General features: G+C 53.1%; 3 protein-coding genes across 10 annotated transcripts; 2 read left to right on the top strand and 1 right to left on the bottom strand.

The window, feature by feature from the left end:
- Positions 1 to 295: 295 nt before the first annotated feature.
- On the top strand, positions 296 to 15,458 carry SEMA4G (semaphorin 4G). 3 transcript variants are annotated; one of them, XM_073240542.1, is made up of 17 exons: positions 307 to 2,067; positions 5,313 to 5,440; positions 5,535 to 5,683; positions 5,955 to 6,017; positions 8,455 to 8,553; positions 8,668 to 8,761; positions 8,905 to 9,018; positions 9,203 to 9,372; positions 9,454 to 9,623; positions 9,911 to 10,055; positions 10,184 to 10,406; positions 10,814 to 10,929; positions 11,049 to 11,206; positions 11,405 to 11,466; positions 12,579 to 13,031; positions 13,598 to 13,637; positions 13,755 to 15,458. In XM_073240542.1, the coding sequence occupies exons 1-17, from the start codon at positions 1,766 to 1,768 to the stop codon at positions 14,008 to 14,010; spliced, it is 2,742 nt and encodes a 913-aa protein (XP_073096643.1). In that variant the 5' UTR covers positions 307 to 1,765; the 3' UTR covers positions 14,011 to 15,458. The 3 variants fall into 3 exon arrangements, with proteins under 3 accessions (XP_036857202.2, XP_017535729.2, XP_073096643.1); XM_037001307.2 differs by having other exon boundaries at positions 296 to 2,067; positions 12,579 to 13,637; positions 13,755 to 13,894; XM_017680240.3 differs by having other exon boundaries at positions 297 to 2,067; positions 4,967 to 5,440; positions 12,579 to 13,637; positions 13,755 to 13,894.
- A 256-nt stretch (positions 15,459 to 15,714) lies between these two features.
- Positions 15,715 to 16,678, bottom strand: MRPL43 (mitochondrial ribosomal protein L43). Its single transcript, XM_037001317.2, has 3 exons — positions 16,500 to 16,678; positions 16,304 to 16,410; positions 15,715 to 16,183 (listed from the first exon to the last, which is right to left on the bottom strand). The coding sequence occupies exons 1-3, from the start codon at positions 16,628 to 16,630 to the stop codon at positions 15,915 to 15,917; spliced, it is 507 nt and encodes a 168-aa protein (XP_036857212.1). The 5' UTR covers positions 16,631 to 16,678; the 3' UTR covers positions 15,715 to 15,914.
- On the top strand, positions 16,531 to 21,806 carry TWNK (twinkle mtDNA helicase). 6 transcript variants are annotated; one of them, XM_037001310.2, is made up of 6 exons: positions 16,694 to 16,799; positions 18,537 to 18,663; positions 18,853 to 19,093; positions 19,218 to 19,325; positions 19,600 to 19,741; positions 20,630 to 21,806. In XM_037001310.2, exons 1-6 carry the CDS (start codon positions 16,782 to 16,784, stop codon positions 20,948 to 20,950), a joined length of 957 nt encoding a protein of 318 aa, XP_036857205.1. In that variant the 5' UTR covers positions 16,694 to 16,781; the 3' UTR covers positions 20,951 to 21,806. The 6 variants fall into 6 exon arrangements, with proteins under 6 accessions (XP_036857208.1, XP_036857205.1, XP_036857207.1 ...); XM_037001312.2 differs by lacking the exon at positions 16,694 to 16,799 and adding an exon at positions 16,806 to 17,105 and having other exon boundaries at positions 18,537 to 18,739; XM_037001313.2 differs by lacking the exon at positions 18,537 to 18,663 and having other exon boundaries at positions 16,531 to 16,799.
- Positions 21,807 to 23,890: the final 2,084 nt, after the last annotated feature.

Raw genomic sequence — 23,890 nt, 5'->3', positions numbered from 1 at the left:
CAGCTGTGCCCCTTAGCCCACTGGGCTCCAGAGTTTACTCTCGCTCCTGTCTGGTACTATGGGGCTAACAATCTTCCTGCCCTCACTCCACTGTCACCCCAACCCACCTTCCCACAAGGACTGCGTATTTCTGTTTCTCAGCCATGTCTTTTCTGGTGTTCCCAGTATGGACCTCTTAATCTATCAGCTCTTTCAGGACTTGGTCTATGGTCTTTTCCAAACTACTTGGCTGACATTTCCCTTCTATTTCCCACTAGGAACCCTCCCATCGTATCAAATCAAAGTCACTTAACTCTTAAATGCCCCTTCTGTACTGCCTACTCCCCAACACTGTGCACAACCTTGCACATTGCCCCCTTTGATAATTCTCCTCAGGCTTACCCTGACCCTTCTTTTCTAAGGCTTTTCTAGTCCTGACTGTCCTTTCTGCAAATACCTGAATTTCAAGGCAAGTTACTTAAACACTTAGAATCCACTTTCCCATCTATAAAATGGGGCTATTAATTCCTCAGGATGGAATGAGGGTACAGTCAAAAAATGAATCTGAACACTTTGTAAAAGTGTGTATACACTTTAAGCATTTCTCCCCAGCCACCTCCCCCTCCACACACACACACAATGTTTTACAGAGTGCTGGAGGAGGTGGAAGTGTGATGTGGGCCCTGCTGTCTAGCAGTCTGCTGTCACACCCAGCAATTCAAACTACAAGATTGTATATGACGAAGTGCCAGTTTGGGGGAATTCAGAAAAAAGGGAATGACGTCTTTCCCAGGGTCGCTTTTGTTAAATGACAGCTCGAATCTTGTTCATCCACTCTCAGGCCAGTTCTCATCTGCCAGTTACCCTGCGCCCTGCAGCTCCAGAACTCAAACTCCTAGGCACATGCAAGTCAGTTATCTGTGTCCCTGTGGCCCTCATCATTTTAATCCTGCTCTTGGACCCATATCAGTGCTGCCGTACATGAGGGAGGGAAGATCAAGCCAGGTCATGGCTGGAGCTCAGGTTTAATTCAAACCCTAGAGGGTCTGTAATGGGTGACCAGAAGGAGACATGGCCCAAGTTGAAGGGAAATTGGCAGGGCCAGAGATTGCATGGGAGGACCATCCTAGGTGAGTTAAAGGCGTTCAGGAGTTCATTCTGTGGGGGCTTCCTAGATTGCCGCTGAGTACAGTGACTGAACCTAGGATATTTGATTGCCTAGGGTGAGTTCACTGGAAAATCTAGAGTAAATATGATATTCAAGATAGGCTGCAAGGGAAGCCAGGTGTCTTGAGTGATCCAGAGCCTAAGGAGGTGAACTCCAGTAATATCTAAGACTTGGTTGAATGGACAAGTGCAAATGGTTGTGGCTTATTTATTCAGAAAAAACATTTTCTGTGTGTACTTCTAGTCAAGCTATTACTTTATCTTTCCAGGCCTGATCCCCTTCACCCACTCAGACCTCAAACTGAAGGACCAGGAGTCTGGAGGCCCTTGAGCTAGGAATCAAGACCCTGTTCTGTTGTCAGAGGTGCCCCCAACACTTGTTTACCACCTACTGTGGCCCTCCCCGTCCTTGGCAGAGAGGAGAAGAGTTGGCAGGAGTACAAGAAGTGAGATCCGTGTAAGGGGACAGGCCAGGGGGCCCCGGAGAGCTAAGCCCCCAGAGAACAGGTTTGTCATCCCCAATAGCAGGCAAGTTGGAGGGGGTCCTAGTGCTGGAGAGAAGGTAGGCTTTTAAGACCGTCGAGGGCACGCCAAGTGGTGCGGCCACCACTAGGGGGCAATGCCGGGTCCGCGGCCCTTAAGGATAGAGAAGCCAAATGGTGGAGGACTGTATATGAGCGTTGGCCTCAAACCTGCTCTATTGTTAAGGTTGGGGATGCGGAGGAAGAGAGTGGCGCCCTTGGCAGCACCCTATCCAGCCGGCCCCGCTTCCCTGGTCCCGCCTTCCAGCCCACCTCCGCCCCCGGCTCCGCCTCCACCTCCGCCCCGCCTCCGGCCGCGGCCCCTTCCTCCCGCAGCTGGTGCTGTGGGGCCGCGGAGCCGCGCGGAGCCCTCTCTATGGCCGGGGATCCGAGCGCAAAGGTGAGAGAGGCAGGGAATGCGGGCGGCGGCGGGGCCTGGGCCGGGAGGCTTAGGCCAGGCCAGGCCTTCCACACATCCAGCCCACCCTCCCCTCCAAGATTGATTGGCCAGGCCTTTCTCACCGCCAAGTCCCCAGGTCCAGCATAAAGGTTCTAGAGGGGCGCGGACCAGGCCTCGGGCCGCTATGGGCGCAGACCCGCCACCGCGGAATCGGGGACCGGCGCGGGGCGGGGGCCGCGTGGCGAACAATGTCCCCGAGATCTGGGTCATGTCTCGGCGTCGGGCAGAATCAAAGGAGAGCTTGTCCTCGAACTGCGGCAGCAAGAGAGACTGAGGTTAGACCTAAGGAGAGAAGAGAACAGCGACTGGTCCGGCGTGGTGGAGGGAGGGGGTGGCGGGGGAGGGGCCCTCTGGCCGGAGAGGCGGACATCCTACCAGGTAGCGGGAGATACTGCCACACATCTGGGATGAAGGTCGAGAGCCTGCTGATCCTACATTGATAATGTTTGGGGGACGGGGGGTCTCCCCTCAGTGCCCTCCACTCTGCACCCTGGATCTAATAGTAGGCAGGTGACAAGAGTTCAGGGGGCTGACCCTGGGAAGGAACCCAAACTGTGGAACTGGGGGTGGAGTGTGGGGTATGGACTTGAGACCTTGAAGCCTCTAAGCCACTGAGGAAGGGCGGCTGCTACTCCCCCCATTTAGCCCCGCCCTCTTTCCCAACAGGTTAAATGGGGGCTGAGGTCAGGCCCAACTCCCATATCTAGAACTGCAATATACATAGAAGTAGAGCAGTGCTAAAGTAGGTGTTCCATCCCATCATTCCTTTGCTAAAGCTAGGGACCTCCCTCCTTGTGCCTGGGTTAGGTAGGTACCCCTTCCTTCCCTTGAAGAGTGGCCTTGACCCATGCGTGCATCCCATTTGAGCATCCCAGGCGCAGATGCCCCCAATCATCACACACACACACACACACACACACGGAATTTGGTCTTAAAATTGGGACTCTCAGCAAGGGAGATGGGGTTCTGCTCTACATCTCACCCTCAGTGGGCACTGGCAGCCTCCAAGCCTGCTGTGAGAACTGGACCCCTGTAGGTACATATGCTTGTCTCTGGGAAGATGTAATTGTGTTTGAGTACTTTGTGAACACACATATACTTGACTGTTCTATGAGCATGATGAACATGCCTGACCCACCGTATCATTGGATTTGCTTGCATGTCCCTACATATATGTGTGCATGCTCAGGAACCTCCTGTGAAAAGCTATATGGTCCTTCATATGCACATGTGTGTGGATTTATAACCCTCCTTGCCAGTCTCTAAGGCTATGTGACCTGCTGAATGATGGGGCTTGTGAATATAACCTTACTTGCGAATCTGTATGAACACATGGCAAGTCCTTTATGTGTGCACAAACCTCTCTGTGAATGTGTGTGTGCATGACTCTCCTGTGAGTACATGTGTTTGCAGCCCTCCTGTGAACACGTGCATGTACACTTGCCTGCATGCACATCACCCTCCTCTTGACACAAGTGACTCTTGCGTAAACCTGTGTAAATCTGCCACACACCACACTGAGCAGGCCCTCTGACCCAGGGCGTGTTCCTCCTGCCCAATCCTAGGGAATGACCCTCCCAACCCATAGGGTTCCTTCTGTTTCTTCACTAAGCAAATAAGAGGCCCCCAGTGTAAATAGGTGTGCCTCCACAGTGAGGGGTGGGGCAAGGGCAGTCTGCCTGGGGCCTCCTGCTGCCCCAGTCCCCAAAAGAATTTCTGGTGCCCTTTCTGTCATCCAGGGACCCTTTTCTCTCCACTCATACTCCATTTTCCCCCTCTGGGCTCTGTCCACTATAGTGCTGACCTTTACCTCTTGAATGAATGCTCCAGATTCCTGTTTCACTCTGGCCAGCTCCTGATCCCTCCCCTCTCCTCAAGGCCACATTGTTAATATTTGACCTGGAAGGGACAGGAGAGGACAGTGGCCCCTCTGGCCCTGTCTGTGGGCATCTGATGAGATTGGGTGGGTCAGGCTTCTTCCACACCTAACCCAGCCCAGTCCAAGAAGCCTTCAGGAGCCACCTCAGATATGAGGCCTGTTACCCACTCCAACCCCAACTTGTTGGCTTGAGGGAGAGTCCAGGTGTGGTGAATAGCCTCCAAGATGTGTCAGGGGAGTTGGCTAAGAGCTCAGGGATTGTTCACCTTTTCCATGTTGTTTGCATCTCAATTAACTGGCCTTGCACACTAGTGCCTCCTGCACAGACAGGACACCTGTGCAGCCAGTGGGGCTCATACTCCCCGCTATGCCCGTGAGTGCTTGTTTGCCGGTAGGAGCATGTGCGGATGCCTAGCAAGAGGGTGCAGTACAGACTCGCGCAGGCAGGGCAGAGATGTGCACCCTCTTTGAGAGGAAAGCTGAAGAGAAGTGTCTAAAGAGAAATTCCAGAGGGAGCTTTCAGGCCAGAGAAAAGAAGAAACAAAAGGAAAACAGGACAAAATAAACAAAGGCCCATTTAACGTCTCCGCATAAGGCACCCCCGCAGGCAGCAGGGGTGGCTGCTGCCTTGTCATGTCTCACTGCTGGGAAAAGAGGCATTCTCTCCAAGAACCCCAGCTCCACTGAGACTGAGGCCTACATAAGCCTCTGACTTGGTCAGAGGAGGACTATGACCTTGGGTTTGGGTTGGGGGATGTCCCCTTATAAGGAGGGGGAGTTCCACCCAACTTCCTGAATCAGAGCAGAGAAATCGGTAAATCTGTTGCGACCTGGGAGTTCTGTACAGTTTGGGCCTCCTCCCATAAGTGCAACTTAAAGTCTGAAGGAAATGCCATCCACCTCCACCTGAACACAGATCAAAGGGCTTTTTTTTCCTGTTTTTTTTTTTTTTTCGTTTAGAAAACAGACCTTACAGAACCAGGACTAGCCCAGCTGTTCGGGCAGGGTGACCCCATCAGTGATCTACAACCTCTCTATGACCCCACAACTCCCTTTTCCCATGGAGTTTATTTGATGCATAAAGGCAGTGTGTAATCCCTTCCTCTCTCTGACCACTTATGTGGGATTCCATGGCCACACAACCCTGTGATTCCATGTCTCCCCGATTCCAAGACCCTCCCTGGCCCCATGACCTCTGACCTAAGTGGCCTCCCTGGACCTTGACCCCTGTAACTGTTCTTCCCATCATCCCCCATCTCTCTGGTCCTGGCTCCCTTTGGGGTCTTGTTTGTCTGGGCATCCCCAGGAAGATGTTGGGGAGGTTCTGGCTCCTCCTCCTGAGCTTCCTCACAGCAACTGCAGTTCCTGGACCCTCGCCACGGAGACCATCCAGAGAACTAGACGCCACTCCGCGGATGACCATCCCCTATGAAGGTTAGATTCCCCCAACTACAAAAGGCAGCAGCAGCCAGGGCTACTGGTGGGGAGGCAACCCCAGAGCTGGGCTCACAGCTCCCACTCTCCCCAGAGCTCTCCAGGACTCGGCACTTCAAGAGCCAAGCCCAGAACTACTCAACACTGCTGCTAGAGGAAGCCACGGCAAGGCTGCTGGTGGGAGCCCGAGGAGCCCTGTTCTCTCTCAATGCCCGTGACATAGGAGATGGGGGTCACAAAGAGGTTAGCCCTTGGAACCTGGACCACCCAGAAGATCTCCAGTTTCATCCAGCACCCCCAAATCTCAGCTCCCTGCCAGCCTTCCATAGCCCCCTGCAGATAGCACTGCCCTCCCAGCCTGGGTCTCCATTACAATCCAGTGGTCTTCCTGAAACTTACCTGTACCCAACTTCCTCTGTTCCCTGGGGTCCTGTCACCTGGTCCCACAGGTAATAGGGAAAGGTAAGAGTATTGGGCTCAATGCATCAACCCGTCTCCTTCTAACTTTTTCTAGATCCACTGGGAGGCCTCTCCAGAGATGCAAAGCAAATGTCATCAAAAAGGCAAAAACAACCAGGTATGTGGGCTGCCCTGTCCCAAGCCCCTTTCCTTCTACTCAATTGGGAATGCTGGGGTTGGTGGGGGCACAGATAGAACAATACAAATCAGCCAGTCAGTTGCAGCAACCACAGTAAACACTGTAAACACTACTGGAGTGGCAGGCCCTGGCACAGCCCTTCCAGTTCAGACATCTGGTGACCTATTAGCTTGGCCTGCAATGTCATCTTAATCTCCTCTGGGCTCCCAAATAATAATCGTAATGACAATAAGTAACCTCTGGTAAGTGCTGACTTATCTATTACCTCACCTAATTCTAAAATAACCCTATAAAATGTATTATCTTCCATTTTTACAGAGGAGAAAAATGAGGTTTGGTTAAGGAATAGCCCAGGTACCCAGTATTCCATGGAGGGGTGTTAGTGAAGTGTCAGCCCTTTCTGGCTAAAGAACAGGATTTCTGCAAGGGTTCCATGTCTGGCTATATACCGTCCGTCTGCAGAGCTTTTTGAAAAAAACATTCCCAACGTCCACTAGCCCAGGGATTCCTAATTCAGTGGGTCTGGGCTGGTGTTGGGATGGCTGTATTTAAAGAGGCACCTCTAGGAGATTTCATCAAAGGCTGCTTCTTGATGTAGCTTGGGTAGAAAGTGAGTCTTGTGAGGCAGGTGGAGCCCAGGTCATGGAAAGCCATGAATGGCCAACTGAGAGTTTGGGTTTTGTTCTGTGACAGTGGGCACCCTCACCAATTGATACTTAAGAATCTCTCAGTCTTTACTGTGCATATGAATCTCCAAGCTATGTCATGGGTGCAGGTGCTAACTCAGTAGGTCTGGGGAAGGGCCTGAGATTCTACAGTTCTAACTCCCAGGTGAAGCAGATGCTGCTGGCCTCCAGAGCACACTTTGGGTACAAGGCTTTAGGAGAACACTTTCCAAAGTATGTTCTGAGGAACACTAATTGTCACAGAGGAATTTGATGGTTGGATGAGTTTGGGAAACGCTGCATGTTCAATCCCACAATGCACTGCAATACCCATAGGCTCTGAGAACGCCCCCAGAAAGGTGGATTTTACCTGTGGTTTCCAATTTATGTGACCACAGAATTCCTCTCTGGCCCCTGGCACTAGGTGGACTAAAATAGAGTGAGTCTGAAAGCAGAAAAGGCAGTGGGGAGGTCAGGGGCATCATGGGGGTCAGAGGAGGGAGGCCTGAGCAGGCGGGTGGAGAGGGAGAGGGATGAGACAAAGGCCTGCATGGATTCAAACCCAGGTAACAGGAAGAAGGAGGAATCATTAACAGGGCAAAGAAGTTGAGGGCAGCAGCTCAAAGCATCGGACAGGCAGAGTCCAGTGTGGCTGGAGTAGGGTGAGTGAGGCTGGATGAAGGGGCAGGGCCCTATCAAGCAGGGCCCGGAGCATAAGGGGGCCTATGATCAAGCCCCTTGTAAGCCTCTGAAGGAGTTTTAAATACAGCAGTGACACAATCTGGTTTACATTTTTTAAATATGCCTTGGAAAGTGGGTTGCACGAGAGTACTGACCAGTAGAGCATCTCCGGAAGGAAATCAGACACTGGTGACAGCAGTCCCCTTTGAAGGCAGCAGGGATAAAGGAGCTGCCCTGTGTACAACATACCTTTGTACCTTTTCAGTTTTACACTGTGTCCATGTATTTCTCATTCATTGAATAAATACCATTTTTATAAAGAATGGCAGCAGAGGGTTGGGTGGGAGAGCTGACAGGTTGTCTCTGCAGTTGTCTGGGATATAGGTGGTAATGGTCATTTGGACCAGGGTGGTGGAGGTGGAGGGGAAGTGGACCAAGCCAAGAGACACTGAGGACAAAATTTTAATTGTGGAAGAGGGATTAAATGGGGTGAGAGAGTGGGAAGCAGCAAGGATGACTCCTGGATTCTGGACTAATAGGATGGAAGGATGAAGTGAGGTGGGAAAGACTGGATGAACAGGTTTAGGAGAGAGGAAGAGGTTAGAGAGGAGGGAATGAATTTGGTTTTCGACAAGGTGAGTTTGATCTGTGGAATATCAGATGGAGAGAAGGCCAGAGCCTGGGGATAATAGGTTTGATGGTGTCACCCCAAAGGGACTGTGTGTGCCAGGATTGGGAGACACAGCTGAGGGAGAGATTCTGAGAGAAGCATCTCAGGGTGGTGAGAGCCCTGGAAGCCCCTAAACTGGGGGGGAGGGGGTAAGAGAAGCTGGCAGTGTGTGTCAGGTAATCCAAGAGATAAGAGGAGAGAAGAAGGGTCATGTGTCTAGGAGGCCAAAGGCAGAGAGTTCCAGCACATATTCTGTGTTTTGAGCAGTGAGAAGATCCACCAGGATCTTGGAAAAAACTGTCCTGTGGGTGGGGGCAAGAGCTGGATGACAAAGCTGGACTAGTAAAAGAGGCCTCTAAGTGGTCCAGGGACTCACTGCCCTCCCACTCCTGGCCCACAGACGGAGTGCTTCAACCATGTACGATTCCTCCAGCGGCTCAATGCCACTCACTTCTATGCATGCGGGACTCATGCCTTCCAGCCCCTCTGTGCAGCCATTGTGAGTATGTCTGCCCAGCCCTGATACCTGGTTCCTGCCCCCAGACTGGTCTGACTTTGGGCCACAACCCTGCCTGTCCTCCACACCACTGACTTCTGGCCTTCATTCCCCAAGGATGCCGAGGCCTTCACCTTGCCAACCAGCTTCGAGGAGGGAAAGGAGAAGTGTCCTTACGACCCAACCCGTGGCTTCACAGGCCTTGTCATCGGTGAGCGCACCCTCCTCCCACCCCTGCCTCTCATCCAGCAGGCTGTGGGACATGGATCTCAGCGCTAGGACTTGCCACCCATGTGTGTTGTGTGCCTTATTGGATGAAATATGTCTCTCATGCCCGGCATGTCCCTGCTGCAGATGGAGGCCTCTATACAGCCACAAGGTATGAATTTCGGAGTGTTCCTGACATCCGCCGGAGCCGCCACCCGCACTCCCTGAGGACTGAGGAGGCACCAATACACTGGCTCAATGGTTAGGAGGATGGGACAAAGGACCTGGGGGGCAGGGGACATTCTTCATCTTTGCTTACTTGGGCAGTTGACCATCCCATCCCCAAATCCCCAGGTGAGCTTCTCCGCCTGTAAGTCACTGAGGGCCGGGCAGTAGGGGGACCCCCAGGCTATCTCAGAAGCTACCTTAGCTGCCCAACCCACAGATGCTGAGTTTGTGTTCTCCGTCCTGGTGCGGGAGAGCAAGGCCAGCACAGTGGGTGATGATGACAAGGTTTACTACTTCTTTACGGAGCGTGGTGCTGAGGAGGGCTCTGGCAGCTTTGCTCAGAGCCGCAGCAGCCACCGTGTGGCTCGAGTGGCCCGTGTGTGCAAGGTGAGTAGGACAGAGGTTGGGGCAAAGGTGTAGAAACTGAACCTCTGACCCTGGCCTCTGACTCCATGCACCTACCTCCAGGGAGACTTGGGAGGGAAGAAGATTCTGCAGAAGAAGTGGACCTCCTTCTTAAAGGCGCGTCTCATCTGCCACATTCCACAGTATGAGACACTACGAGGTGTCTGCAGCCTGGACGCTGGCACCTCAGCCCACACGCACTTCTATGCGGCCTTCATGCTGACCACACAGTGGTCAGTGCAGGGACAGTGGGGAGGCAAGGAACTGGGGAGAACATACGGGCTGGAGGAGAGGTCGATGAGGATGAGATAGGATCCATTGTTGGGAGGGCTGGCCGTAGAGAGAGAATTTCAGACCCATCCAGCTAGCCTGGGGCCAGAGGCCACAGCAGCCTCTGACCCTCAGGAGAGACCCTGTGGGCCTGGAGCTGGGATTGGCCATGGTAACAGTGGGCTCCAGGCTGGGCAGTGGGGCAGGCTCCACTCAGTGTGACTCAAACCCCTCCCCTGTCCCATCCTAGGAAGACTCTAGAGGCCTCAGCCATCTGCCGCTATGACCTAGCTGAGGTGCAGGCTGTCTTCGCAGGCCCCTACATGGAATACCAGGATGGTGCCCGGCGCTGGGGCCGCTATGAGGGCGGGGTACCAGAGCCCCGGCCTGGCTCGGTGAGTGCCCAGGCCTGGGGTCAGTGCTGAGTTCACAGGACCCCTGGGAGAGGAGAAAGGGTCTAGCCTTGTAGGGAGGACAGGCAGGTGATGGAGTCCTGAGGTTCACCACCTGTGCCCCACCCCAGTGCATCACAGATTCACTGCGCACCCGAGGCTACAACTCATCCCAGGACTTGCCATCCCTGGTCCTGGACTTTGTGAAGTTGCACCCACTGATGGCTCGGCCTGTGGTGCCCACACGTGGACGACCCCTGCTGCTCAAGCGCAATGTGCGCTACACACACCTCACAGGGACGCCTGTCACCACGCCTGCTGGACCCACCTATGACCTGCTCTTTCTGGGCACAGGTGCTTCTGTCCCCTGGTCTGAGCCCTCTGCTGATACTGACCCAAATCCTTGATTCCTACTGACCTCTAGCCCCTGGGTGACTCTTGATCACAAAACCCATTGTGACCATTAATGTTGATTCTTCAGTGAACACTTACTCCTCATCCCTGGTGACCACTGGCAGCTCTTGGTGACTGCTGACTCCTGTCACTAACCACAGTGACATTTGATACTGATCACTAATGCTTCTGAACCCAGTAATTCCTGCCATGACTAGCTGGAGTTACTAATGTCATGAGGGCCCCCTGCTTCTGGCTGAATCCTTGTCCCCAACCTCCTGACTCCCACGCTGCTCCCATTAGTCTATTGCAGGGGGCCAAAACAAACTCCATCATTGGGGTCTTACCCTCTGCCCTTTCCATACCAGCTGACGGCTGGATCCACAAGGCTGTGGTCCTGGGCTCTGGTATGCACATTATCGAAGAGATGCAAGTGTTCAAGCAGCCCCAGTCTGTGGAAAATCTGGTCATCTCTCCAATGCTGGTAGCCTCTGACTTATGACCCTTAATATAGCCTTGCCAAGAATGGGGAAGAGAGGGCAGTGGCTGTGCGTGTAAGTGGGAGTGGAATGTTGCCAACTAGCTGTCCTCTCTGGCTCCCAGCATAGCCTCTATGTGGGAGCCTCTAGTGGAGTCATCCAGCTACCGCTGTCCAGCTGTTCCCGCTACCACTCCTGCTACGACTGCATCCTGGCCCGGGACCCCTACTGCGGCTGGGACCCCAGCACCCATGCCTGTGTGGCAGCCACTGTAGCCAACAGGTCTCAGGGTAGCAGGCGGGAGGTGTTCAGGGGTGTGAGGGTTCCATGTGCCCAGGGGATCAGGGCCTGAGGGGAAGAGGGCGACAGGCAGCCATCAGGGGAGTGGAGGCCAGTTGGTAACAGCTCTACTGACTCTTCCACTTGGGGAAGCTGACGCTCAGTTTTCCTTGTTCATGAGTCCTGATCTTCTCTCTCCAGAACAGCACTGGTACAGGACATAGAGAGAGGAAACCGAGGCTGTGAGAGTAACAGGGACACAGGTAAGTGACACTCATGGATATGTAGTGGGCCTGGCTACAAAGCCTGTCCTCTTCGCCATTTACTGCTCCTGCATGTGTGTATCTGAATAGTTGGCTGTGTGCTTTTGGTGAGGATGATCCAGCACAGAGAAAGTGCTCAACAAACATTTGTTGCCCAAAAGAAGTATATAAATGAGGAAACAGGCTCAAGACGTGAAGGTTCTTATCTCTTCTGGAGCTTATAGCCAAGTACTTATGTTTTGGACAGGGTCGAGGAGGAGACAAATGATCACACAAATAATTCATTATTATTATTTGCATTGTTTCTTATTACAAAAGGAATAATTACAACTATGACAAGGGTTTGAAGGGTAATGGATACTTCCCCAAGGAAGAGCAGATGACTGAGCAGGTATCAGAAAGAAGTTCACAATCACAGCTAACATGTACCAAGTACTTCCTGTGTCCCAGGCACTAACGAAGCACACGATCCTCACAGCATTCCCGTGAAAGAGGTGAAGGGGGTCCGTTGCCGTCATCCCCATGAGGGGCACAGAGGGGATACATAATTGCCCAAAGTTAATCAGCCATTAAGCAGTAGGGTCAGAATTAGAACCTGACCCCAAGCAGTTTGACAGGAGTTTGACTCAGAATCTTGGTAAGGACTAGATACAAAAGTGAGGGGGAGAAAGAGCAAGGAAGGCTCCCAGTTTTCTGACTTAAGCAGCTGAGTAGCTAGTGGTGCCATTCAAGGTGATGACAATTCAAGGAAAAGACCTGGTGTCGTTTGGGAGGGAGGCTTTGACCTTAGTTCGTGTGACATGCTGTGGAGGCCTCTCATGGAGATACCCAGCATGTGGAAATACTCAAGTCTTATGGTCAGGAGAGAACTCTGTGCTGGAGGTGGAGATTAGGAATCACTGGCAGATGGCAGGAATTGAAACACAGGGAAGGGCCAGGATGAACCTTAAATGGGAGCAAGAGCCCGTAGAGCTTGGTCATTTGTCACCACGATTTGAGATCCTATGCTTGGTACTGGAGAAATAACAGTGAACCATCTGGCTTGCCATCTCCAATACTCTCCCTGGGGTAGGCAGGCACTGACCATTCCTCCAACCCCCCCCTCCCTCCAGGACCACCACCACCACTGAAGACCCGCTCTGTGCTCCGGGGTGATGATGTCCTCCTGCCCTGTGACCAGCCATCCAACCTGGCTCGGGCCTTGTGGCTGCTCAATGGGAGCATGGGCCTGAGTGACGGGCAGGATGGCTACCGCGTGGGCGTGGATGGACTACTGGTGACAGACACACAGCCTGAGCACAGTGGCAACTATGGCTGCTATGCTGAGGAGAATGGCCTCCGCACCCTGCTGGCCTCCTACAGCCTCAGGGTCCGGCCAGCCACTCCTGCCCCAGCCCCACAAGCCCCTGCCTTGCCTGGAGCACAGCTGGCTCCTGATGTGAGGCTGCTCTACGTGCTAGCCATTGCTGCACTCGGTGGCCTCTGCTTCATCCTGGCTTCCTCCCTCCTCTATGTGGCCTGTCTTCGGGGAGGCAGACGAGGGCATCGACGGAAGTACTCTCTGGGTAGGGCTGGCCGGGCAGGGGGCTCCGCTGTGCAGCTGCAGACAGTTTCAGGCCAGTGTCCTGGAGAGGAAGATGAGGGTGACGACAGGGAGGGGGCTGGGGTCCTGGAGGGCAGCTGCCTCCAGATCATCCCCGGGGAGGGAGCCCCAGCCCCACCACCCCCACCACCCCCACCGCCACCGGCTGAGCTGACCAATGGGCTGGTGGCACTGCCCAGCCGGCTGCGCAGGATGAATGGAAACAGCTATGTGCTCCTGAGGCAGAGCAACAACAGTGGGCCAGTAGGGCCCTGCTCCTTCGCTGAGGAGCTCAGCCGCATCCTAGAGAAGAGGAAACACACGCAGCTTGTAGAGCACCTGGATGAGAGCTCTGTCTGAGCCCAGCCGCCTGGGACAAAGGCTTTTCCAAGCCAGCCTCTCTGTCCCAGGCTGGGCCACTGCCTCCCCAACCGCCACCCGACCTTCAACCCCACCAACTCGAGACCCTTCTCCCAATTTTTTGAGGTCCCTGTAGGGCTGGCTAGCCAGAGTCAGGCCCAGCCAAAGCCCCTCCCTTACTCTCCACAGACCCATCTGTGAGCAGCCCAGGCCAACCGGTGCTCCTCAGGTAATTGCTCCCTCAGGATCAGCCCTAGTTCCTATGCCCTTAACCTAAGCACTTGGGAGGAGAGGACACCATCCTCCTGCCCCATTTGTCTGCTCAAATCCTTTCTTTTTCTTCCAGGCAGGGAGGGCTCTGCGGGTCCAGATGGCCTCAACATCACCACCCTCTGCAGAGCTCAGTCTGCTGGATGGTCCTGAAACGATGCTCTGCCAGCTACCAGATCCGCCTGAGCCCTGCATACATTCACATGCACACATGGAGGAACTATCAGCTGGGCTGCAGGGCCCCCGCCGCCACCTCCTGCTGCATTGTTTCATCCCTTCTGGACTTTGGGTGCCCTCCTAATTGCCACATCTCATCTAGTCCTCTCCCCTAGTCCCAGCCCCATGTGGTGACCTCTTTGGCAAGAACTTGGCAATAAGCCAGCCTGGGGAGGTAGGACTGTATCATTCCCCTCTTCTTCCTTAATGTGCAGCCCTTGTGAGTCAGCATCCCCATGGTCACTCTCAAGAGTGACAGAGACAGAGCTCCAGGCATGTCCCCTCCTTATGCACACGTGCTTACATTTCAATTCACATGCATCTTCTGAGCCTCCCCTTGCTGCCTCAGACCTTTGTCTGTCAGTTTGGTTTGGTCCATGGACATTTCAAAGGGAGAGCCCTCTCTCATTTAGCTGTCCTCACAGACACTTCCCTAGGATGGGTGATCAACACTACACTCAATGAGCCAGCCTCCTTTTTGGGGACCAAGCATTTGCTACCCCTAGACCAGAGCAGGGGGAAGAAAGCTCTGATGTCTCACCTGGCACATGAAGCCCATTCTTGGAACTATGCAAAGGGCAGAGGCTGGGGGTTTGGATGCCTGGCTCCCACCCCTGTCCTACCTCACCGGGGCACTTTCAGGGTCGAGAGACTTCTAAAGTCTCCAGGACCATATGGGACAATCAAATCCTGACTGAGCTCCCCCATTCCCCTTGGGTGAGGATGACTGTTATTTTTGTAGCTAAGAACGTGGAATCTCACGGATTTTTACTGCCCTTCACCCAACCTCTTCCACCTCCACCCCACAATGAATGTATTTATTGTGAAAATGGCTATACTTCTTTCAGAATGCCCTCACTCACCACCACAGTGGGTGGAACAGGCATGTGACAGAGTGGGGAGCCTGGGCTCAGCTTCCCTCCCTACCCCCGATTGATTAATAAATAACCCTCTCTCCCCACAGCTGTAAGTGGTCTGCTTGGTCTAGGCAGGCCTTCCCCAGAGGAAGGCTTCTGAGCCTATGAAAATGGTATTGCAGGGTTGGCCCTACTCTCCATAAACTATGTGCAGAGGAAACCAGGATCCTGCTTTCATCCTGGCTGCACTGGGCAGATAGAGACCTTTTCACTGTCCTCTAATGATGGTGATAAGGGCATGACAAACAAAATTACAACAGTTAAAGAATTCATACAAAGCTTTCTAGGTTTTTACCTACTGGCTCTTTTCTTTAATATCCCCTCTTTTAGCCAAGCCTAGAAAATGCTCCCTGTTTATCAGCCCTCTTGTTCTTCCCCAAGAAGCTTGTCAGTACCTCTCCTCAACCCCACAAGGGGCATGAATTCATTTCTGCGCAAAGGCGCCTGTCTGGGCAAAGCAGTTGGGACCAAGGTAAGCGTGTTACCAGGGACTTGGCCTGAGACTCACTCTCTCCAAGGGTCAGGCCCAGACTAATCACATGGCCTTTGATACTAACCACCCAGAGGGTTATTACACATTCTGCTTCTGGTTTTAGGATAATGAAAAAATGGTGTTGTATTTTAAATATACACACAATTTGAAGTAAGACCTCTTGTGTGACCTTGGGCAAGTTTATTAATCTCAGTTCTCTAAATGTACACATTCACACAGATACAAAGTGTCTGGCCCAATGCCAGGCTCACAGCAGACTATAAGGTGCTAGCTTTCTCTAGCTTAAAGGTTGCAGAAAAAGGACATCAGGTACTCTTCAGAAGCCAGCCTCGAAACTCCTGTGATTTGAGATCACAATTACAAATTTGGATTTCAGAAATGAGGACCCTCAAAATCCTTGAAGACTCAGATTTTCAGGGACCTCAACTGGATAAGAATTTGAAGACTCACAAAGTCACTGACCTTCACAGTGAGCACCAAAAAGGCAGCTTTATCCCAAGCAAAGCTTTGGCCTTCAACTTCTTTGGTGGGCACCATCACCCTGCCTGGGCTTGGAATCCCCTGAACTACAAGAGGAATAACTTCCTCTACTGGAGAAAGGGTCCAAAGCCTAGGATCGGAGTTGGTAGAGCATCTCTTCACTGCGCTTGCCCTGGGCTGGGGCAGGATCCTGGATCTCTCGGGGACGTAGCGCGCCCAACGTTGTCGGTTTGTTGGTGAAGGGGTGCCACTGGCCCTGGATGCTAGGGTTGTCAGTGTGGAAGGGCTTGCGGATGCGGATCACGTCTAAGCCTGACTGGTCCGCCAGCTTCTGTACGAGTGTCGCGATCTCCTCTACCGACTTGCAATGGATACTCTCCTCGCGCAGTGCCCCGTTAACTGGCCAAAGGGAAGTGTAATAAGAGGAAGGCAGATCAGGTGTCAGACGAGAGGAAGGCGAGCCCACCCCCCACCCCCACCGTCAAAGCCGCCCTCCAGCCCTCGCCTGGCCCCACTCACGGTATTCAGCCACTACTCTGGGCACACTGCACGGCCTCGCGTTCACATATATTACGACCCCCGGGTTTCGGCGGGCGAAGTCGGTCACCTCCCTTTCCACGAACTCCCTAAGGGACACAAGAAAGGTGAGCACGACGACTCCTGACTCGAGGCGACCTCTGCTGGGTCGCACACCCGCGCCCTTCGCCCGGCTCACCTGGCGCCGCGGGACGAGGGCCCGTCGCGGCTGAGGCTAAAGCTGAGCCGCTGCAGCTGCTGCACGTAGCGACCCATGCCGTTGTGGAGAACACTGGTCAGGAAGCGGCTCGGGGTGCCGCGCGCCGTCATTGCTACGGCTCCCAGGGCTTGGGGCTGAGCCCGAGGAGTGGGGGAGGACTGCCCTTCCCCGCGAGCCTTCCGGTTCCGGGAACACCCGCTCCCCCCGCCCCCCGGGAGTTTTGCTTCCGAGGTCAGAGCGAGTGGCGCGCGCGAGTGACCCATGTTGCTGGCGAAAGGGGTGAGACCAGAGTGGTGACGCGGGGTCAGAGTCAGAAGCGGCGGGGCTCCTGGTGGTGGAGTCGAAGGAAGGCACTGGGGCGGAGGCGGGGCGGGTGTCCCTTTGGCGCGGAGATTGGCGGGAGCCGCCCAGGGGCTCCCAAGACGTCTTCAGGCCCCTCTCAGGGAAGGAGCGACGAAGAGGGCCTCTAGTTGGGGGCCTAGGGCAGAAGGTCTACAAAAAGGACACAGACATCCGTGGAGATGAGGACGACGACGAGATTACGTGGAGGGGCTGTAGTGAAGAGATGCTGTAGAGAAGTCATTGGTGAGGGGCGGTATGGAGGGTCGGAGTGGTGAGGCGGTCGGGGGATAAGTTGTAAAGGTCCTTTGAGGTAGGGAACGAGGTAGAGGGACACAGACGTGACAAGGCCATCTAGGTGGACACAGCTGTGAGGCGTAGAGGGGCTGAAGAGGATCCAGAGAGGTGTTTATGAGGGAGCAGTTGGATGAGAGAAAAACGCCACCTAGAGTCAGCTCTGTAAGGTGCTGTTGGAGGGTCCCTGGGGTCTGACCTCGTGAAAGCACCTCAGCCAGGCACAAGAAGTCATTTCAAGTAGTGACTTCCTCGATTTGACTAGGAATGTGGGTCCTTCTCCGAGGTGGGTACCCTCTCCGTATCCTGCTGCCCCTGCGTGGGGAGTGGATGGGTCGGAGGGGCCTGCCCCGGAGCTTAGTTCCAGGCTCTCCACGAAGACGGTATAGGAAGGAGGTTCTTCCAGCCTTGGAGATACCAGTGTTGCCTGTAACCGCAGCTGAAATCCGCCAATATTTGCGAGTGCATGGGATCCCCTTCCAGGATGGCCACAGCTGCCTGCGGGCACCGAGCCCCTTTGTGGGGACCTCACAGCTCAAAGATCAGACTGGCACTACCACTTCCTTCAGCCTCTTCATTGACAAGACCACAGGCCGCTTTCTCTGCATGACCAGCTTAGCAGAGGGGAGCTGGGAAGACTTCCAGGCCAGTGTGGAGGGGCGAGGGGATGGGGCCAGAGAGGGGGCCCTGCTTAGTGAGGCCCCAGAAGCTGAGGACAGTGAGGAGGTCCGGAGGATCTGGGACCGAGCGATACCTCTCTGGGAGCTGCCTGAGCCAGAGGAGGCCCAGGTGGCTCGTGTGATGTTTGGCCTTACCAGAGTGACAGATGACACACTCAAACGTTTCAGTGTGCGGTATCTGCGGCCTGCCCACAGCCTTGTCTTCCCTTGGTTTTCCCCTGGAGGTTTGGGATTACGAGGCCTGAAGCTACTAGGAGCTGAAGGCCAGGGGGATAGAGTGCACTACGTGGAGACCACTATTCCCCGGCCTGGTGTCTACCACAATCTGTTTGGATTACCACTGATCAGTCGTCGAGATGTTGAAGTGGTACTAACGAGTCGTGAGCTGGACAGCCTGGCCTTGAACCAATCCACAGGGCTGCCCACTCTTGTCCTACCCCGAGGAACGACCTGCTTACCCCCTGCCTTGCTCCCTTACCTTGAACAGTTTCGACGTATTGTGCTCTGGCTAGGGGATGACCTTCGGTCCTGGGAAGCTGCCAAGTTGTTTGCCCGAAAACTGAACCCCAAGCGATGCTCCTTGGTGCGGCCTGGGGACCAGCAGCCCCGCCCCCTGGAGGCCCTGAACCAAGGCTTAAATCTGTCTCGTATTCTGCGTACTGCCCTGCCTGCCTGGCACAAGTCTATCGTGTCTTTCCGGCAGCTTCGGGAAGAGGTGCTAGGAGAACTGTCAAATGTGGAGCAGGCAGCTGGCGTACGCTGGAGCCGCTTCCCAGACCTCAATCGTCTCTTGAAGGGACATCGAAAGGGCGAGCTGACCGTCTTCACAGGTGACTCTTTGGGAAATTACTCCATGGGGTAGGAGGCTGAGGATCAGGAGATGAAAGCATTTGGATTTGAGCCAGGGTAAATGTTGAAGAGGAGGCTTTCCCTTCCCAACTTTGAAGCCCTGCTCTATATCTTGGTGTCAAGGATAGGATGTTCTCCCTCACCCAGGTCTGTGTTCAACTTCCCTGCAGGGCCAACAGGCAGTGGCAAGACAACATTCATCAGTGAGTATGCCCTAGATTTGTGTACCCAGGGGGTAAACACACTATGGGGTAGCTTTGAGATCAGCAACGTGAGACTGGCCCGGGTCATGCTGACACAGTTTGCTGTGGGGCGGCTGGAAGAGCAACTGGACAAATATGATGAATGGGCAGACCGCTTTGAGGACCTGCCCCTCTACTTCATGACTTTCCATGGGCAGCAGAGCATCAGGTGAGATTCCTAGGCCTGGGATTTTCAGAGAATGGGAGGGCAGGAGCACACACCCCTGAGTGTTCAGGATGCCAGCTTTCCTACCTGGGATGGTCCTGAATTTATTGCCTCTTCCCTTTCCTAGGACTGTAATAGACACAATGCAACATGCAGTCTACGTCTATGACATCTGTCATGTGGTCATTGACAATCTGCAGTTCATGATGGGTCACGAGCAGCTGTCCACAGACAGGTGACATCTTCTTGTCTAGCTGGAACCCTCTTGAACCCACATCTTCACAGGCAGCTGGCTTCTGGGCACACATACTTCTCTTGTTTTCTGACGTGTGCCGGCACATACCACTCCATGTGTATTTCTGTCTATATAGAGGTGTGGGGTGTGGACAGGGACCTAAATGTGAGTCCTTGGGTAGAGTGAAATAGGGTGGGGTTGTCCAAAAAATGCATGTATTTTTCGTTCTTCTGCCTGTGTCCATAACCTCTTTGCTTAATTGGGGCGGGGGCAGGATTGCAGCTCAAGACTACATCGTTGGGGCCTTTCGGAAGTTTGCTACAGACAATAGCTGCCATGTGACACTGGTCATTCATCCCCGGAAGGAGGATGATGATAAGGAACTGCAAACAGCATCTATTTTTGGCTCAGCCAAAGTAAGTGGTCTTTAGAGGAGCCCAAGCTTTGGGAAATAGAAGGGTCAGATGTGACCAAAGACAGCTCTCACTCAGCCTTAAATCATCTTGACTGTTTTTCTGAAAGAAGTAGGAGACAGCTGCCTCTGGGGCCATCACATGAAGAATGTGCATGCTAGGAATACAATGGCTGATGATAGTTGGTCATTTACCCTCATCCTCTAGTAGCGAAAACAGTGAGATAGTCATTACAACTCAGTATAAGAGCTATGATAGGCAGCTCAGGTATTTGGGGAGCAAAAAGAAAAGACATCTGAGTCAGCCTAAGACATCTGGGAAGACTTCCTAGAAGAGGTGTCAACAAAGGTTGGGTTGAGTTTTGGCAAACAATACGTGCTAAATAATTCAATAAATGGGAGGGAGGGCCTTCTGGGCAGCAGGAACAGCCTGATCCTGGAGCTTCCAGTGGTAACACTTAATGCCTATTACATGCCAGGCCTGGGCTGGACACAAGGAACCCAGGGTGAGGAGCACAAACTGTGTGCCATGATGGGACAAACATGGAGCTGGGGAAGCGAAAAATACAGAAGTGGAAAGATGGTGGTGCCTTCTTCATTTACAGAGACCAAGAATGGTCTCAGATACAAAGTGTGACATTTAGACCGAGATGAATGATAAGCTGGGGTTGAGTGGGGTGGCAAGCTAGAGGACAAGTGTCATATGCAGCAGGAATAACATGTACAAAATCTGGGACAGCAGCAAGGTTGCCAAGGAACTGAAAAACTCCAGTGGCCCCAGCACCATGATCAGTAGTTTGGAGTATTGCCATTCCTCTCTGCACCCTTGCCGCCCTCTTTTCTCTTCTTTCATAGGTCTCTCTGCTTCTTCCTCCTGCCCCCTCTTCTCCAGGCAAGCCAGGAAGCAGACAATGTTATGATCCTTCAGGACAGGAAGCTGGTAACTGGACCAGGGAAACGATATCTTCAGGTGTCCAAGAACCGCTTTGATGGAGACATAGGTGTCTTCCCACTTGAATTCAACAAGAGCTCTCTCACCTTCTCCATACCACCAAAGAGCAAGGCCCGGCTCAAGAAGATCAAGGATGACAATGACCTAGTGGCCAAGAAGCCCTCTTCTGGCAGAAAGGGGACTGTGCCTCCAAAGTCTGAGACTTGCTTGGGCCAGGTCCCCAACCCCTACCAGCCAGACCCCCCCAAGTCTTCAAGGTGAAGACAGCACAGAGCTAGACACTGACACAAGTGTTTCAAGACAGGACAGGCTGGGGCCTGGCCTTTCTTGGCCCTCTGCAAGGGCTGCATCTGTCCTGCAGTCCTGAGCTAGGGACTCTTCTCAGTCTGAGGGGCCTAGCCTAGGACAGGGCTCCAGAGTGAGATAATTCAGTTTAGCAGATATTGGGAAACTGTGTGCCAGGCTTCGTTCTAAGTCCAGGGAATACAGCACTGACAACAGATGAGGTCCCTGCTTCCATGGAGCCTGTAATCTGGTGGGAGACCAGACATGCAATGGACAAATGAACATAAAGCAAAATTTTAGATAGTGAAAAGTGTTTTAAAATAAAACCAGTAGTATGATAGTGCTAACAGCTAATTTAGTTTAAGGTCTGAAAAGGTATCTTGGAGCAGAGGACATTTAAGCTGAGGCCTAAAGAGCTAGGATTGAGCCATGTGAACATCCGGGAAAAGTAAATAGAGGCCCTGACGTGGAAATGAGCAAGTTGAGTTCAAAAGTGGGATCAGGTCCCCTGAGCCTGGAGGGGAATAAAGGACTTCTTGCCAAAGTGCCAACCTGGGTTTTCAGAGCCAAAGGGTGACCTAAGCTTCTGTGTTCCCTACTCTGGGGCCTGCCATGAGGTGGCATTCACTACCACCAGATGCCAGGTGCTTGGCACTGTAATAGGTTCCTAGACATGGAAGCTTGGCCAGAGAGCCACAGGAGGTAGCTCTGAGTCCAGGGTGCCTACCACCTGGACGCTGACTGCATGGTATTCTGACAGAGACCACTGGAGTGGATGCAGTCAGGACTTTTGTAGAGCCTTTTCTACTTTTAATGAAAAAAATTTTCATTGCTTTTGTTTTTGTGCTTCTTTATTTGTCCACCAGGTGTCTCCCCAGTCTATAACTGGATTTCCTCTTTGAATTGAGTGGATGGGTCCCCTCCCCCACGTCCAGTCTTTGAGCTGTGCACTCCCAAGGAAGCAGGGGCTTTCAAGGAAGGGCCTTACACACACACACCCTTACCCCTCTTCTTGGCCTAGGAGAGACAGTAGGGTGCTTCTTTATCCCTGTCTTCCCTGAGGATCTATCTACATGTGATCCCTGGCAGAGGTGTGGGTCACTGAGTCACATGCCAAGGCCCTGCCTGACCAGCTGACCTCTGTGATGTGAGCCACTCACCTCTCTCCATGTAGACTCAGGCTCAGCATGTTCTTACCTGACCTGCCATTCCATTTCCCTCCTGTACCTTCTCCATGTTTCTCTTACATTAACGTGCATCAGAACTCCTGGAGATTTTGTTAAAAATGCAGAATCTAGGCCTTGCTCTCGCCCCCCAGTCATGATGCACACACACAGTCACTGCTAATTCTGGAGGTTTGAAGAGACAAATTTGAAGGAATTTTTAACAAGGCATGAAAGGAGAATGAAAATAAATTATCCTAAGACCTCGTCAGAAATACTCCTAAATGATTACACTTTCCCATTTCCTTCCTCTGACATCCTGAAGTCCCATTTACCCTTCAGATTTGCCTGTAAGAGGAATGCAAGATGTTCTGAGGGAGCTGGGGAGAAAAACTTTTCTAGGGGCTGAGGGAGAGGGTTGCCTCAACTGAAGAGGGAGCTTCTGAGTTCCTGTGGAAGGTGGAAGGATCTGGGGTCTCTAGTCTTTTGAGAATAGTGGCTACAACTGTCCCGAAACAGGCCGTGGAGCAAAGCTGTTCTCTGGGGGTAGGGAGAAGGTACCTCCTACAGGGCCTCCCTCCTTGGGGGTCTCTTCCAGACTGGCTGGAGCCAGGCCTCCTAATCCTTCAGTAATCATTCCCAGCCGTTGGCTGGTCTAGGCTTCATCTAGGGTCTATGTAACACTGAACATCAGGCATGCTTTCCAGATGCACACCACCAGGTTATTCTTACCATAAAGACATGGTTTCCACTTTCTGGTCTTTCAGAGAATGACTGGTGTGTTCTCAGAAAATCCTCTAGGTGTTCCCATTAGGGGACCTTTGTGAGATCTTTCTCAATTGGGGATAGAGGGATAGATACACTTGCCTGTTTGTCTTGCCCCACCCTCACAGGCACTCCCACATAGCATAAACTAGAATGATGGGAGGGGGAACTAATTTCCCCTACACACATTTCATTGGGCACCTCTGTTAGACTCCTCACATCGAGATTAGCCCAAAGTACGTTCAGGAGGCCCTGAAACCTAAAAAGCAGTGGAGAATTGGGGCCTCTGTAAGGGCCCTGGGAGCTGCTGTCTCTGTACCCAACCAAAATGGATTGAGTCAAATTACCTGAACAAGGACCAGGTAATCCTCTGCCTATGTCCAAATGGATGTTAAGAGTCCCCCTGAGAGCTCGGGAAGAGCATGGCCAAGCGGGGCCCAACTGGATGCACAGCCCTGTCCGTCTTCAGATTCAGTGTCATACTTGGTTCTGAGGGGTCAGCTCTGGTCCTCCTACAGCTTCTTTACTATGGACAGGATTGAAAAGGGACTAAATTCACTGGACTCCAGCTGCTCAAGTAAATCAGGCTGCAAATATGGCCCAGATACCTGCAGACGTTAACAGTTAATGTGCCTTTCACAGGCTGCCTTGGGTGCCCTGGAGGGAAGCAGCTCTAAGTGCCTCCTGGCAATACAGGCCAACTTCCTGTTTGTGCTTGTGGGTGGAACTTTATGAGTCTAAGGGAAGCTTGGCCATGCGTTGTGGGGGGCCAGAACGTTCTGGCAGGCCTGCTCACCCGGGGTAGACACCTACTACAGGGCACGGGGAGGTGCTGGTTCTGCTTGGGCAGCCCCCAATTCAAGGTGTGTTTGAGGAAAGGAGGAGTCTGTTTTGGTGAAACTCGAGCCGCCTTTGTCTGCTTCCCTGGGGTTTTCCCCGAGTCTGGGGGAGTGGGCTGAGAGTGGACCAGGTTTGGCACCCTACGGAG

Source organism: Manis javanica, chromosome 7 (genome assembly GCF_040802235.1).
Source record: "Manis javanica isolate MJ-LG chromosome 7, MJ_LKY, whole genome shotgun sequence".
In the NCBI taxonomy this organism is placed as follows: domain Eukaryota; kingdom Metazoa; phylum Chordata; class Mammalia; order Pholidota; family Manidae; genus Manis; species Manis javanica.
Note: the sequence above shows the minus strand (reverse complement) of the source record. Positions and strands in the feature narration are given on the sequence as shown.

Coding starts and splice junctions, on each gene's coding strand:
- SEMA4G (XM_037001307.2), top strand. CDS start 1,766: ATGCCGGGTCCGCGGCCCTTAAGGATAGAGAAGCCAAATGGTGGAGGA. Junction 5,441..5,534: donor GATGACCATCCCCTATGAAG/GTTAGATTCCCC, acceptor CACTCTCCCCAG/AGCTCTCCAGGACTCGGCAC. Junction 10,930..11,048: donor TGGTCATCTCTCCAATGCTG/GTAGCCTCTGAC, acceptor TCTGGCTCCCAG/CATAGCCTCTATGTGGGAGC.
- TWNK (XM_017680233.3), top strand. CDS start 17,421: ATGTGGGTCCTTCTCCGAGGTGGGTACCCTCTCCGTATCCTGCTGCCC. Junction 19,326..19,599: donor GAGCAGCTGTCCACAGACAG/GTGACATCTTCT, acceptor GGGCGGGGGCAG/GATTGCAGCTCAAGACTACA. Junction 19,742..20,629: donor CTATTTTTGGCTCAGCCAAA/GTAAGTGGTCTT, acceptor CCTCTTCTCCAG/GCAAGCCAGGAAGCAGACAA.
- MRPL43 (XM_037001317.2), bottom strand. CDS start 16,630: ATGACGGCGCGCGGCACCCCGAGCCGCTTCCTGACCAGTGTTCTCCAC. Junction 16,411..16,499: donor CCCTCGTCCCGCGGCGCCAG/GTGAGCCGGGCG, acceptor TGTGTCCCTTAG/GGAGTTCGTGGAAAGGGAGG. Junction 16,184..16,303: donor CAGAGTAGTGGCTGAATACC/GTGAGTGGGGCC, acceptor CCCTTTGGCCAG/TTAACGGGGCACTGCGCGAG.